This window comes from Oryza brachyantha, chromosome 7 (genome assembly GCF_000231095.2).
Source record: "Oryza brachyantha chromosome 7, ObraRS2, whole genome shotgun sequence".
In the NCBI taxonomy this organism is placed as follows: Eukaryota; Viridiplantae; Streptophyta; class Magnoliopsida; order Poales; family Poaceae; genus Oryza; species Oryza brachyantha.
The window spans coordinates 12,128,781-12,144,954 of record NC_023169.2 but is presented as its reverse complement, the minus strand read 5'-3'; the positions used below and the strand labels follow the sequence as shown (position 1 = coordinate 12,144,954).

General features: G+C 41.9%; 2 protein-coding genes across 2 annotated transcripts; one reads left to right on the top strand and one right to left on the bottom strand.

Annotated features, from left to right (window-relative positions):
* LOC102704072 lies at positions 1-783 on the bottom strand. The gene has a single exon (XM_015839574.1). The coding sequence runs from the start codon at positions 728-730 to the stop codon at positions 431-433; it is 300 nt and encodes a 99-aa protein (XP_015695060.1). The 5' UTR covers positions 731-783; the 3' UTR covers positions 1-430.
* A 12,177-nt stretch (positions 784-12,960) lies between these two features.
* LOC121054972 lies at positions 12,961-13,717 on the top strand. Its single transcript, XM_040526243.1, has one exon. The coding sequence runs from the start codon at positions 13,076-13,078 to the stop codon at positions 13,604-13,606; it is 531 nt and encodes a 176-aa protein (XP_040382177.1). The 5' UTR covers positions 12,961-13,075; the 3' UTR covers positions 13,607-13,717.
* The last annotated feature ends 2,457 nt before the right edge of the window (positions 13,718-16,174 follow it).

Below are 16,174 nucleotides of genomic sequence, written 5' to 3'. Positions count from 1 at the left end.
TCCAATGCCAATTCACATACACTACATATATGTATGTCTTCAATTTACATCTCACTCATCTAGATATAAATTATATACCAATACCAATACCATTATTATTATTATTTATTTTACTGCTACAAACATACATAGCTAGCTAGCTAGCTTAGGTCTCTACTACCATCTCTTTCTGAAACCTACAAAATGTACAGCCTGCGCACATCGTGATACTATACATATTAACTCGACAAGAGGTAATCATAAAGTACTAATTAATTACCACCAACTAATTAATCACATGCATCCTATCAATCATGGCAGTCACTAGGTAGCTAGCTGCATGATCAAACCTTGGTGTTGTTGTTTACGCTATCAGCTAGCAACAGCAACAGCAACAGCATATAATCGATTGGTTGGTACCATGGAAGCTGAGCTCATGAGAGCTCTGAGATCACTCCGGTATGACGTGCAGCGACGGCCTCCATTGCTCCGGCCGGTGCCGGAAGTTGCAGCTGCTCGTCATGCACAGGAGCTCCGAGACGGCGGCGCCGCCGCCCTTGCCGTCCTCCATCCGCCGGAGCAGCTCCTCCAGCTGCCTCCTCGTGATCCGGATCTTCACCTCCGTCACCTTCTCCCCCTTCTGCAGCTCCTCCTCCTCCTCCTCCTCCACTAACACCTTCTCGGCGTCGCAATGCGACGCGTCGTCGCCGGCACCGCGGCCGCGCGACCTCTGGAGGCAGTTGTTGCCCATGGCGGATAGTTCGATTTTTCGAGTTCGATTTGAAGGCGACGGGAGGAAATGGAGTTCGATCTCGGCGACGGCCGCGGCGGTGGGGGGTGTTATTTATAGGCGTGGAGATTTTGGAGGGAGGGAGGGAGGGGGGACACGTGGATGGCTGGGATTTCGAGTCTAGGTTTTTGCCAGGGCCGCGGCCGCTGACCCGACCGCCGCCGCGTACACGTGGCGCCGAGGCGGTGCGACGAGATTCGTGCGTGCGAGGGAGGGAGGGAGGGCTGGACGGTCCGGATGCATCCCCGGCGGTGGCGCGACGTGTGAAACGGGCTGAAAAGTGGAATACCCCGCGGGGGCCCACATGCCGCGTAGGCGGTGAACGTGGCCTCTGTTGGCCCTTCCGGAGGCTCGGAGGTATTTAGTTGCAAACTATTACTAGTGGAGTACCAAATCTACCGCCGTTAAATAATATTTTCTTCATTCTGATGTTTTATAAGATGATTGATATTATCTAAATATATTTTTAAATCAATAAATATATCTTATATACGTGAAAGCGGAGATAATACCTGCTAAACAAGTGTTGTGTTACTCTATAGTCACATCAACACCACCTTAATTCATCGTACTACTACTCTACTACTCTCCGATTGTGTACATTAAGATTGCGTAATCTACAGAGATTATGGACTGAGTGGTTGTATCGTTTCTGTGATGTTTTTAAAACTACCAAGTGATATAACTTTATTAAAAAATTATATATAAGTTGTTTAAAGAATAAAATAAATTAACTTTCAAGTTTATAATAGCTAATACTTAACTAAACATATACTAATAATGTCTATTATTTTGCGTGTGGGTAAGAAGTTGTTTAGAACGTAGCGTTAGAGAAAATTTTAGAGTTTAAACAAATCGACGATATTTAGCTCCAACCTCTGTTATAGTTGATACTAACTACTATGAAACAAAAACCAAAACGAATTTCATTATCTTAAATAACCATACGAAAACACCGGATACTAAACTTGCCCTAGCCTCATACGCTTCTCTCTTCACCCTAATCATATACCTAGTGGTAGAGGCCTCACCGCCTCATCACAACCATCATAACTATGTAACTAACCCACCTTATCCCCGCCTCTTGAAACATAATTTTGTCAGTCTTGCGACGAATGAAACATAATTTTGTCAGTCTTGCGACGAATTAAGGCCGCGTTCAGTTTTGAAAATTTTTTGGGAGGGAGGTCATGTCGATGCGTATGGTCACATATTTAAAATATTAAATGTAGTCTAATTCTAAACAAATTTCAAATTCCGTCCGGAAACCGCGAGAAGAAAATCTTTTGAAGCTAATTAATTCATCATTAGTACATATTGGTTACTGCAGCACTTATAACTAATCATATACTAATTAGGCTCAAAAGATTTGTCTCACGATTTCTCCCATAACTGTGTATTAGTTTTAATTAGTTTTAATGTTCATGTATATGTAATGTTTTATTTAGGTGTCCAAAGATTTAATATGATGTTTTTAGGAACTAAACCTGGCCTAAGCTTGTTTAATATTCATAAGGTTAGTGTCAGCGAAGAATGCGTTACAAATTGTGACGCATATCTAATCACTCCTTCGGACAAATGTGAGGTCCTAGCTCATGTTTTATTTCCTTTTAGAAGTCCAATGCATGCCCTTACCCTCTTTCATATATCTATACACTCTCTAATTCCTTCGATTCAAGTATTTTATTTTCCACAAATTAGGAATCCTGTAGGATCCTATTGCCAATGACATCTTATTTCTACATTTTTTATATTTCTGCGTGTTCAAAATGTTTTGGAAGGCTTCTATTGTTTTGCTTTTTGAATAAAAAAACAAAACAACTTATTTACAAATAAAAAATAATTGTCGGTAAAAAAATTATATGCATGTCCACAGAGATTCTACGAAGATAAAAAAAAGCATAAGATCAACTTTAAAATTAAGTTTTAAAATTTATATTTTGGCTCATAACTCATAAGTATTTGCAAAAACAAAACTATGGATGCCAAAGGATTCCTAAAGATTGAAATTTTGATTGCCTTTTTTTTTCAAAATCAGTTGATTGATGGTTATTAGAAAATCTATTACTGAATATTATCATTAATAATGATAGTTTCTATTTAAAAAGAAGCATCGGTTAGCTGGGCCCAAACAATGAACCCGGGATACTTCATTTCGAACTCAATATGGTGGAGTCTTGCATCATGGGACCTCTGTTTGGAAGGAAAATTGGTTCTCTTTTCATGTTAGTTCGTCGGACAGTTTGTACAGTTGCGAAGTGCTCATCGTATGTCTTTAAGCTTCTTGAATTTCTTATCCCAATTAGGTTTTGCGACCCACTTGTATTATTTCAATAGAAGGTATATATCTAACCATAATGCAGTGGGTATCTCGTAACTCGTAAGAAAGGAAAAAGGAGAACAGAAGGAGACACACAAGCCTCTCTGAAAAGTCTGAACTCTGAACAGATTGCAAGAAAGAAGAAACACCAGCTCATCTTAGATTATAAGTGAGATACTCTCATCTCTTTCTTCACTCAAAGTTAATCTGATCACAGAAGAAACCATGAAACTCTCTAACCATCGTAATCAATCATCAAGCCCCAATATTTATATTTTCTTTTCCTGACATAACATGGAGCAAGCACATGCATGTCAGCATGTGTTCAGACTATGGTAAGTATGAATGATTGATAAATACTCCAAACTCTACTGACTACTGCATATAACAAATCATTAGCATCACTAGGTAAACATTAGTTCCAAAGAACAGCTGCATTTTACGACTGATTGCTCTGAACTGAACACGTCTGGGAGGTAGACTTCGTGCAAACTACTGGGATTATCAAATCGATCTGCAGCTTTAATTTCTTGTGTGATCTTTGCAATGGTCAGGAGGTCGCCTTTTGCCGCTCTGGCCTTCTGCCCGTATCCAGCTAATTACGGTGACCAGAACTCTAAACTCTAATGATTAAGCGTATCTCAACTGAAACAAATGATTAGCAGCGATGATCAGTATCGACGCTAGCTACATGGGAGACGTAACATTTGAACATACAAATCAGACCTACGCATATACAAAAGTATTTTTGAGACCATTATTAATTCCAAAATACTGCAACTTTTGGGATGGTCCCAACACTGATCAGATCGTTCGAAATGAATGTATTTCATCTTGTACAGTGGCCCAACACTTGCCTCCAACTTCCAAACTAACTTGTTATATTTAAAAAAGTTCTCCCTCAGTTTTATTATAGACGACGTTGTTGACTTTTTGATACATACTTGACTATTCGTCCTATTCAAAAAATTATGCGAAACTATGAGAAAAATATCAGCTATAATTGAAATACATTCGTGAAAATTCAATCGCAACAAAATATATAAATGACAATTGCATAAGTTTTTTTAATAAAATAAATGGTCAACCACGTGTGAAAAAGTCACTGTCTATTAAACTACGGAGAGAGTAGCGTTGATTTCTATACTCTTTCCCTCTGAAAATATGAGAAGGATTGATGCTGGTGGTGCTCTTAAACAATTGCGCAATGGTATGCACCAATCAAACTACCGATGTTGATGCTTGCTGTAGTGTTTTTTTAATTAGGTAAAACTAATTCTTGTAGTAGCACCCCATGCATATCCCACACCAACAGCAAGTGCTGAAATCGGTTCTAGTTCTAGGTCAACAAATTCAGTTGGTTGGGAATATATGCCCAGTAGGTTCAATGATTATTTGATCACCTGGTTGATTTGATGCGCAAATCGCCGCCGGCCGCCACCTTATGGCCATTGGCCGGTCGCCATCGTCGCCGGGCTGTCGATCTTCCCGTGGAGGTGGGGGCAATCAACAAGCACCTAATTAAGCTCATTTGACTAGCTACCATACTTACTGAGAGGTTGTTTGGGAAGTTTAAGATTCTAATAAACAACCGGTGAGAAACTAGCTTTTCAGAATTTGAAAAGCCGGTTTTTCAGCTTTCTGACTTCTAATTCATTTTCTGGATTATGTAACTCCAGATTTTCAGAAGCTAAGTACTGTTTAGGAGAGCTTTTTGACTCTTGAAAATTACGTGAGAAACTCCATTTATCAGAAGCTCTTCAAACAGGCCCTAACTACATCACAGTCTATACCTATTCATATCAGATTACTCAGCATTGCACCATTAACTTAAAAAAAACTTGGTCACTATCTTTTCATTTGTCTAGACTCACATACTCTTAGGCTACATGTAACCTATTTTACAGAAAAATCTTGTATAATTAGTCTGCATGTAACAAATACAAACATAAAAAAATATATTAAATATGATACAAACAACTAAATAGATAATCAATTGTACAACTTGTGTGTTTGGTTGTATGCTACATCAAATAAATAGAATTGTCTAGACTATTATACATGCACTTGGTGTGTATTTGTATGAATTCCATCGACAAATTAGAGAGGTTTAAATGATTTTCCCGCTTAATTTTTAAAACTTTAATAACCATTTTCCTTTCCTAAAATTAAAAATTCCCGAGTGTCTTAGAGTACTTGTACATCAATTTCCTAGGACAGAAGCAACTAGCTGTAGGAAAGTAAGAGCCAACTTGTGAGAAGTTATCTTCTCATAAGCTAGGCTTTTCAGCTTCTATCTTCTATTTGAAAAATCTAGATTCGTCAACTATAAATTCTCATAATCTAAATTCTATTTAGTAGTAATTCATTTTCCAGATAGGAGTAATTCATTTTCTAGATTTCGTCAACTCTAAATTCTCATAATCTATGTGAAAATCTGGATTATTTGGAGTTAAAGATTTTAGGAGAGGCTGAAAGCTTCCTAAATAGGCCCAAAGCTTACGTCCAACATTTTGTGCGGTGGTGGGCTTTGCCCATCGTGGACCAGCCCAGTCTTGGGCCATATCTTTGCGACTTCACGAGCTCAGTATATATGGGCTTACAGGAGGCTTTTACACGACTCCTTTGTTCGTACAAAGAGGCCCATTCTATTGGGGCTGGTGGCAAAAGGGCCGGCCCACTAAAAATCGTTTCTGTAGAAGGAGGCCCATCCTGTGACCCTGTCCGTTTTATCGTCTAGGAAAAAGTCCACCAAAGGTCCGTAAACTTACATGCGAATCTGTTTTTTTTTAACCGGAATATCATAAATGTATACCCTTAAACTCGCATAATACATCCAAAAAGGATCCCTCGACAGAATTAACTTATTTTCTTTGACTGGTTTGCTGATGTGGCGTCCATTGAGTCCCACATGTCAGGGTTTTTCAATTTTTTTTTCTGTTCTCTTCTTCCCCCCCTTCCTTCCTCTCCTCTCCTCTCTTCTCTCTTTTTATCTGCTTCTCTCCCGTCCTGGGGCTGGGGCGGATGGCGGCGGGGGCAGGCGAGCTGCGGTGCGGTCGGCGGCCTCAGCTGGGGCCCGATCAGCTGCAAACGAGATTCTGCCTGAACTCCTGAAGGAGTACATATTGTAGCTATGCAAGGTATTCATTAGAGGAGGCTGCAGCCCTATAATACATGCTGGATGTGGATGGACAATAGAATCAGCACAAGGTACTGCAGCGAGCGAGTGCATGCATGCAAATGGCGACGGCGAGCATTGTGGTGGCAGCGTTGATCGTCTTGGCGGTGCTGCAGCCCCAGGTGGACGCAAGGGTGCGGGCCTCCACCGACAGCAGCAGACCAGGTCGTCAATGAGGATGGCACGCTGCCCGACGCCCCCACCGCCTTCACCTGCATCTGCATACGTCGATCCGCTGGCTCCATTCCAAAATGAGTGAACTTAATTATTTTGGGGCGGAGAGCATAGTTAATGGAGTACTATATAATTTTCCTTTGTTGGTTGTTCCATTTCAACTCTCTGATTATTTTTGCAGAGATTAAGTGGGTGTTCAGATGTTCATCAAAGTCATTTGTACTACGCGTGTCTTCGTATTGCCTTCAAACAAACCGAACAAAGTGATTGCACTTCTTTCGTCAAGTTGACTTGTGAACACTCTATCGATCGAGTTGAGTAGTGGTATTAACCTGGACTGACAAATTTTGACCACGAGAATTCTCCGCGATACGAATATCATCAATGTATCACATGTGCAGTGTTTGTAAATTGATCTAACGGCAAAGGAAATTCAGAACAAAAAAGCTCTCACGTGGCTGAGTTGCAGCCTGCTGGATCGGTCAGGCTCAGGCATGAAGCAGAGGAGGAAGGAGCTGGAAGAGATGAAGCGGCGGCAACATTGCTGCTCGCTGCTGCTACTGCTTCAGCTTGTGTCCTCCATCGTCGTCGTCCTCCTCACGGTGCTGCAAACAGCGCTGCTACCTGGAGGTACGCATGTAACAGCCGACTTGTTCATCACACTAGGACCTGGGGCGCGCTTCGCGCCGCCCTCCCTCCGTTCATTTAGAGCTATGCAGCTAACCCACAGATTTATTGTTGCATGGTAGAGTGCCTCAAGCAAAACAAATAGGATCATAAGAACTTAGTAATAGATGAAAGGAAGGAATTGCATGTTACAGCGAACGTACCGTGCAAGGGCGGAACCAGAAAATTTTAAAGAGTAGAGCTAAGTTAATGAGGTATTAACTATTTTTAAAATTTATATGTTAATTTTGTATAATTTTAAAGGGATTATGGATCTAGATCTACGGCTCCAGCCATATCTGCCCTAGGCCTAGTACTGTCCCTGGTATCGTGTAAAGGTTAATACAACAGGGGCAATTATGTGGTGCTACATGTTCATGGAGAAAATATCGTAAACAAACGAAGAATAGCATGAGCGAGAGCACAACACCACGTTGCGTGTGCGGTGACGGGAGCACAGACAACTGAGAAGCTGAGGACATCGATATAGCAGGACCCGCAAGAAGGCAGAGAACAAAACGAAACAAAACCAAAACCAGAACCTCTGAATGGCAGAAAGAAGTACGTGCAAGATCCATCGACCATATACATTCATTGACAACAGGAACCCATCGGTCGCAAGCAGAAAGGATATGTGGGGCTGACCTTGGCTGAGAAATGAGCAGCGAAATTTGACCTGCGGGCGTGGCCGAGGGCAGAAACATCGTACATGTCGCTGCAAGATGAAGGAAAGAAGTAAGAGCAGGCGAGTGCGATGAAGGCTGCACGGCAAAAGATCACCTATCTCAGAAGCGCCATGAGTAGCAGAGCAAGAACGCACCAGCAAAAGGAGAAAATGGGATTAGCCTAGAGAAGAGGCAGAAAAAATGGAGGGGAAAACCATCGGTCAGATTTATGGCTTTCTGGCAACGCACGCTGTCTCGAGCAGGTGTGCAGGGCGTTGTCTATCTTTAATTTTCTAACTGGTACAGTCATAGGACCCACACATACAGCAAGGGAACAGGAGAAATACATGTTCATGGTCTCGGTGCACCGCAAAAATATATGCAACAAGATATGAATGCAACACATGTATAGGAATGAGCCCTTAGTCCACCGCCCAGCAAGCTAATAGGGCCCACACAGCATGCCGCCCATCTAGCTGAAAGCCAAAAAAAAATCAGGAGGCAAAATGGCTGCCTCTCTCCTGATCTCCCGTGCCCACCTACAGTAAGAACGTCAAGGACCATAGGACGAGGCCCATAGGGCAGAGGCCCATAGGGCAGAAGCAGGCACAAAAAAAAAGAAGATGTGGATGGCGGCAGAAACGAACACGCCAGTATAAAATCGCGTGGATCGCTCCGGGAGGAGCAGATCGCCCCTCCCTTAAATCTCTCCTGATTATACATATCAGCAGTAGAGAAACAGTCCCAGCCTTAGCCCGCAGGCCGCCGACCATGCCCCAACCCACCTGCCCCCGCCGCCGCTCGCCCACCGCCATTCGCCCCAACCCCCGCCACCACCCGGTCCCAGCCCGCCAGCCCCTGCCGCCGTCTGCCCCAGCCTAGGAGAGAAGCATATAAAAGAGAAAGAAGAGAGAAAGGAGATGAGAGGAGAGGAGAGGAGGAAAGATAAGGGGAAAAAAGTAGACAAGAGAAAAAAAAATTGAAAAAAAAACTGACATGTAAGACCCACCGGACGCCACATCAACAAAACAGTCAAAAAAATAAGTCAATACTGTTGAGGGACCTTTTTAGACGGATTATACGAGTTTAGGGGTATATATATCTGGTATTCCGGTTAAAGGATGAAAAACAGACTCGCATGTAAGTTCAGAGACCTTTGGTGGACTTTTTTCTATCGTCTACTAGTACATGCGATGCACTCTGGGCTCGGGCTCGCTGTTCGTCTTATTCCGGCCCATCTCATACTTGCTGCTATGGGCTGTGGCCTCCGTGGAAGGCCCATTGCCTGTGTTAACACAAGCACTGGGAACCACATGCTAATATGAAACGTAGAACTTTCTATTATTCGCTTGATTAATATATATGCCCCTGCCTCCCTCCCATAATAACTCTATTTTTCGTTTTTCCGTGTCCAACGTTTAACCATTCGTCTTATTTAAAAAATTATAAAAAAATTTAAAAAATTAGTCACGTATAAAATATTATTCATGTTTTATCATCTGGTCAGAATAAAAATATTAATAGCAAAAAAATTTCAAATAAGACGAAGAGGTCAAAACAATGTATCAAAAGACTGAAAAATGATCTTATTTCAGAACGGAGGTAGTAATAAATATAGACATATATACAAATAATATATACTAATTTATAGCATCTACTCCCTCCGTCCTAAAATAAGTTCATTCTTCAGTTTTTGGATACAATGTTTGACTATTTGTCTTATTTAAAAAGTTTTACAATTAATATTTTGTTATTATTAGATGATAAATTATTGATAGTACTTTACATGTGATTTTTTTGAGTTTTTCTATAAATTTTTTAAATAAGATAAATTATTAAATATTGAACATAGAAACCAAAAATTTAAGATACAATATAAGAGTACTACACCTGTCCTGAAATAAGATTATTTTTCAGTTTTTTGATATAATGCTTTGACTCTTCGTCTTATTTGAAATTTTTTTACGATTAATATTTTTATTTTTACTAGATGATAAAGCATAAATAGTATTTTATGTGTGACTATTTTTTTAAATAAGACAAATGGTCAAACGTTGGACACGAAAAAATAAAAAATAAAATTATTATAGGACGGAGATAGTATTAATTAAACAAACGGTGGGCTGCCTCCTAGGAGTATTAAAATTCTGAATAGCTGCTCATGTGACTCAGACTTTGACCTGTCTTCCTACCCCTCTCCTCCATCTCCTTCCAGGCTGCAGCATTTATGTTTTTCAGAGGTTGCGAAAACTTGGCAGCCAAGCTTGGTTTTGGTTTTGGTTTCAGAAGCGCCATTAAACCGGCAAGTTCACTGAACATGGACCGTTTTTCATTTTCGATTTCACTCCCACCAAAAATCACCTCACCAAGGAAAGAGCAGCGCACGCGTCCACATACGCATGCACAGAGAGAGCTACTACTACGCTCCCTCCTTCCCTTGCCGTATGAATCCATATCCCTGTTTACGTCCAGGTACAATGAACCGATTAGGTAGGCACCACTCCTGCTTAATTACTCGCCTTTTCTTCTCCTCCTAATCTAAATCACGGAGCTCACGTGGACACGATCAATTTGCACGTACCGTAGCCCGTAGGCAGCTCGCTCGCTCGGTCGCACGCACGTGGCGGCCGGCGCGGCGGCCGCGTCTACTTGCCGGGGATGACGTCACGCCGCCTACGGCGGCCCCACCGGCCAGCGCGGCTCACACATGCGCGGTGGGCCCCGCCGGACTTCGCGATCGCGCGAGTGCCCCGCGTCCACGTGGGGGCGGCTGGCCCACCTCGCCGTCATGTACGCAGCACACACACCATACTTACCGGTCCCGCCGCCGTGGACCCGGTCTTCCTGGACCCTCCAAGGGGTAAAGAAGATGCTCCCTTCCCTTTGCCACCGTGTCGTGTAGTCGCACGGCGCGACATAATCGGCCCCATCTCTCTGTTTCTAACCCTATGATTGTTTCATGTTTAGTCACTACTTATTAGTCCCTTTAGTCTTTTTAGTCTCTAAAGTCCCAAATAAAAGGGACTAATAAATCGTATATTTAAAATGCTAAAATAAGTCTCTAAAGGAGGTGCTTATTTGGAACTAAAGGGACTAATCATGGGGCCCAATAAGCAAATCCACCCTTTAGTACTACTTTAACTGCTCATTAGTCACCCTTTAATCCCTTGAACCAAACAACACAGACTAAAATAGGGACTAAACTTTAGTCATGTGACTAAAGTTTAGTCATATAACTAAAGGAACTAAACAGGGTCTAAATACTCCCCGTCTCACAACGAATAAAAATCGGATCTAAATTCATATACATGCTAAAAATCGCACATATAAATTATATGCATGCATCAACACATAAATTTAGACAATATTAAAAAGAGGTACGCATGAACGGAGATAATATAAATAAAAAATTATAAAAGATAAAACTATAATATGTGACTAATACTCTTATATACTTACTTTTAGTGATCTAAAAATAAATAATAAATAATAAAGCTTTAAAATTAACTTTAAATTTAAAATTAGGTTACAAGTACAAACATATGTAAGATGAGGGCCGATGTTTATAATGTATCAATCCACGTATGCATGCTGTTATGTTTGATTTTTTTATTACTATAACAAAACAAAAGAGGAAAGAAGTAGGGAAGCTTCCGAGGAATTGGTTACTGGCTCTGCTGCTAGCTGTGCATTATGATTAGTATATTTATTATTTTATTTCTGGAAAGTTTGGGCAGTATTATGATTAGTATATCCTCTGATCAGCTGAGTGGTGAGTAGATATGGTTACTCCCCTCCAGGTGTAACCTGCATCGACAGCGTAGATATTACGATAAGGACATGACGTATGCGTTGCTAGTACCGGGTAGATTGCGTATTTGTGTAATTAACATTTAATTAATTAAGAACCCATACAAAATTATCCATCGATAATTCGATATACGCTCGGCCACAGTAAACCGCGTCGGATGAGTGTGTACACGCACGTAGTAACACGTACGCACGGTAGGTCATTTCGTGCAGATCGATGATCCCATTTTATTACGGCCATTAATTGCACGCAGGTTGGATCGATGGATGGATAATCATCGACAACCCCAAAACGCATTGACCGTCACAAAGGAGTTAAGTTTGATTAACCAACCTAACAACGATCACTCGTCGTTTGTCGAATGGAGCCGTAGAGCATGTTTGGTTTAATCCATCCGTTTCACCGGATTTTCTATATTTATCTAAATTCGTACAAAATTAATAAAAATAAAGATATACATATATATATATATATATATTAATCGATGTATGAGTATATAGGTAGCTAAAAAATCTTAAATTTCAGTAGCGAAACGTAGCCACGAAGGCACGAAGCCACGTAGGTACTCCACTCTACCCCTTGAATTTAAAATTTATAAGGCCGATCTCAATGAGAGTTTCATGTACAATAAATAGGATGCTATGTAGACATTTTTGATGATGTGGCAAAATATTAATGAAGAGAGAGATAAAATGAGTTTCATGGAGATGAAACCTTCTGTGCACTGTTACCTAGACAATTTGTGTCTGGCATGTAACCTAGGAAACAACAATAGATGAAACTATGTATTGAGAGAGGTGTGTTTCATCCTAGTTTCAAACTTTTTAGATGACATGTCACTCTAGGTAATCATATCCATAAAACTTGCATTGAGGATGGCCTAAGAAAAATGTGCCTTACTCCGTTCTATTTTTTGTTAGAAAACCGAACTAATTTAATTGGTTTCCAGATCGACGAAAAAACTAAAACTAAAATGCACAAACATGCCCTTAATACATATATATAAAAAATTACTTCTATTTGCAGATAGAGGTATAAGCAGTGGCGAACCTACGTTCACCTTTTCGAGATCCTCGTATCTCGGATAAATTATTCAATTATTATTAAATTATATTATACAAATATAAAATTAAATAATTAGTATGTATTAGGTTCGCCGCTGGGTATACGCCGGGGCCACGTAACGGCGAGAGCGAGAGCGAGACCGGAGCGCAGTAGCCTAGCGTGAAGTGGTTAAGGACAAAAAAAAAAGGCTCGTGCTGCGGGTCCCATAAGCGCACCGCCGCTCCTGTGGGCCCACCTCCCCGCCACGTAGGTCGGTGCGGGCCTATATATTCGGGCCCAGCTCGCCCCATGCGCCAAACCGTTTGCTCCACCACACCAGTAGTCTCTCTTTCTCTCTCTCTCTCTCGCTTCGTCGCGGAGCTGCAAGTCACGGTCTCGTGCGCCACCGGCTCTCCTCTCGACGGCGACGCCGCCGTGGGATCGGTCGATGGCCAAGGCGCGGAAGCCTCCGCAGGGGGCGTTCGCGGCGGCGGAGAGGTTCCTCGGGTTCCACGGCCACCACCGCGGCGGCTCCGTGGCGCCGGCGTACGGCGACGACGACCTGCCCGACCTGGCCGAGGCTGACGTCTGGTACTCGCCGCCCTCAGAGGGGCCCGCGGATCGGCGAGGTGGGGGGCTGGAGATCGGCGGCGGCGGGACGACGCGGAAGGTGGGCGGGCTGAGCCGCGCGTTCGCGGACGGGCGGCAGGTGATGATGGCGGCGGCGTCGGCGCCGGTCCAGGTCCCCGCCTGGCCCGGCCGCTACGCCGACCCCGACCCGGCGGCCTACGCCGAGGAGAAGCGCCGCGAGGCCGAGGCCGAGGCCAACGACGGCGACGGGTGGGTGCCGCCCCACGTGTACCTGGCGCGGCGGCAGGCGAGGTCGTCGGTGGTGGAGGGCGTCGGCCGGACGCTCAAGGGCCGCGACGCCTCCCGCGTCCGCGACGCCGTCTGGAGCCGAACCGGCTTCGACGGCTAGCTGAGCTGAGCCAATTTAGAGGATTTAATTTCTTCGATTTCTAATTTTTTTCCCCTCCTCTCCTTCTCTCACTCCTTTTTTTTTGAAAAAATTTTGTAATATGAATTTTATGAATTTTGTTTCTTACTTTTCTCTCCTCCCTCTCTCTCTCTCTCTCTCAAGAAGAGAAGTTAGATGAGAAAAAAAAGCGTGTGGTGTGTAGCATAGTGCATTGGTTGAATAATCTTCTCCCCTCTTTTGTTGATTGGGTGGTGGTTGGGCAGCTTCAACCAAAGATGGTTGGAATCTGATTATTATTCTTTTGTTTATATTACTTTACTATTATGGCCCTAAAAATAATTGTGGAACAGACCATCAACAATGAATTAACAATACTCCCCGTCTACTTCTGCCTATGATTATATGCACAAACCGAAGGCATCTTTTTCTTGTTTGAGATTCCTATCAGGCGATACGATATTATGAAATTCGATTCAAATTATTAAAACGAGACGAGTTCAAAACCAATCATGTAAACTACGTCAAGAAAAATAATAATTAAACGTTTTGAGAAAGTGGATCGGGATATATCCTAACCCAGAGTAGCCGCTACGAAACGCGTTTTTACTCACCCGTGCTGCCTTAATTAATCAATCGTGGGCGCTAGCTATAGTTTATACCGTACTCGATATATATAAAATAATGGCATACAACAATTTCGCACATGTTGTATTTCGGGGCAGTGAAATTTTATATTGTTTTCAGTACGTGATGGAGCATAGAAGTAAGTGAAAAAGGCTGCTGGAGAAATTGAAATGATCTACTCCGACCATGCATGCGTGCTTGCATGAGCTTGTTAAGAGAGAAGAGGAAAAATGGATTATTCTAGGAGGAGAGAGGAACATTCCCTTGGTTGCATCTCTCTTCGTGCACATGCTTCCCGGAATTATTTGATCTCAGTTCTACGGATGGAATTATTTGATCTCTCAGTTCTACGGATGGAATTATTTGATCTCTCTCAGTTCTACGGATGATTGTTGGGTTTTCTCACATAAAAGGCCAAACGACATATTTCTAAATAGGAAATAATTTATATAAATAAAACTTTTTATAGATGTGTTATTTGAAATCTAAAAGACAAGACTGAATAATGAATTAAGTAAAAAAATACAAAAATCAATTGCTTATTAATATAAACAGCAACGAAAAGATTAGGGTGCTAGTTTTATTTTGGTTTTCTCTGTTTATGTATCAACTGTAGGTATCCATAATGAAAGATGGTATATTATTTTGGTGATGAGGAAGATAGGAGTGGTAGAGATGCTTAGAGGATGAGAGAGATGGAATGTGCTAATAGAATATACAAAGGCAGCATGCATGCGTGTTGAATTGATCTTTTGTTGGAAATGGATTTTACTTATCCACAACAGGCAGTAGGTTGCTTGCTTGATTTTGTCCAAGGATGACTTGTCTCCAGGTGAGAATCGTTATTAAAAAAAATGGTGTGTTTTGCTGGATATTCTTTTATGGGAGGTTCATATCTACACTACATGTCTGGCTAAAAACAACACGTAAGCTAGAGTTAGTCGTGCTTCACATTATGACATGTACACGCAAGATAGAATCAAATTTCAGTTATAAGTTAATTTATCTAACATGGCAATTGACAAAAAGGAAAGCCATTAAAACCTAATAGTAGACTATAAGCATAATCGATAACTAAAAGTCATACACTGAATGCTGTCAAGTGTCAACAACATATTAAATTTCGAGAAAGTCATCTCAATAACCGTTGTTTGCCAAAAAGAATAATTAGGAAGGAATATGTGTGTCGTACGTAAATAAATGACTTTCAATTTAGCATTGTCATTTTTACGAGGTTTTTATTTATTAGGCTATTCTCAGTGCATGATTTTATTGTATTGTTTTCAACGGTGTCAAGTCATCGATACAAATTTAAGTAGATATATGAAACATGTGTTTTCAATATAAAATTTCATTTCACGATTTTTATAGGCTAACGTATCACTTAAATATTGCATCTAAGTGACCAATATAAATTGATTAAATATATAAAAACGAAACAAATTAGCCTCAGTAGAGTTTTAAATATAATGTTACGGTCTAAATAATAATTATGTACGCTAAGTTTTAACCTCATTTAATTTAACACATCTCTTTCATCGATCATAAATTCTATAATACATCATTTAATGAAGTCGAAACAATAACGGAGACTTGAACTTATAAGCTAAGATCTATCTAGACAGATTCTTGTACCGTAAACAAACCGTCAACCGTTTGTATCATCATCAAACAACCTTGGTAACTATTGCACTAGAGCCAACCGGCTAGCCTAGGTAGGTTTGGGTTTTGGCCCCCGGACGGATCGGCCAAACCACCATGTTACATCGGCAGAGGGGATAGCCCCATGGATGTGGACACGGAAGCAAGCAGCTGGCTCGCCGCCACACAAGGCGAAAGGCAGGGAAGCCGCCCGGGCTACGCGCCACCGGCGCCCGGGTGCGCGCGCGCGGGGCCCGCCTACTTTTGGGCGGAGAGGGACGCGCGCCTCGCTTGGCCCCGTGC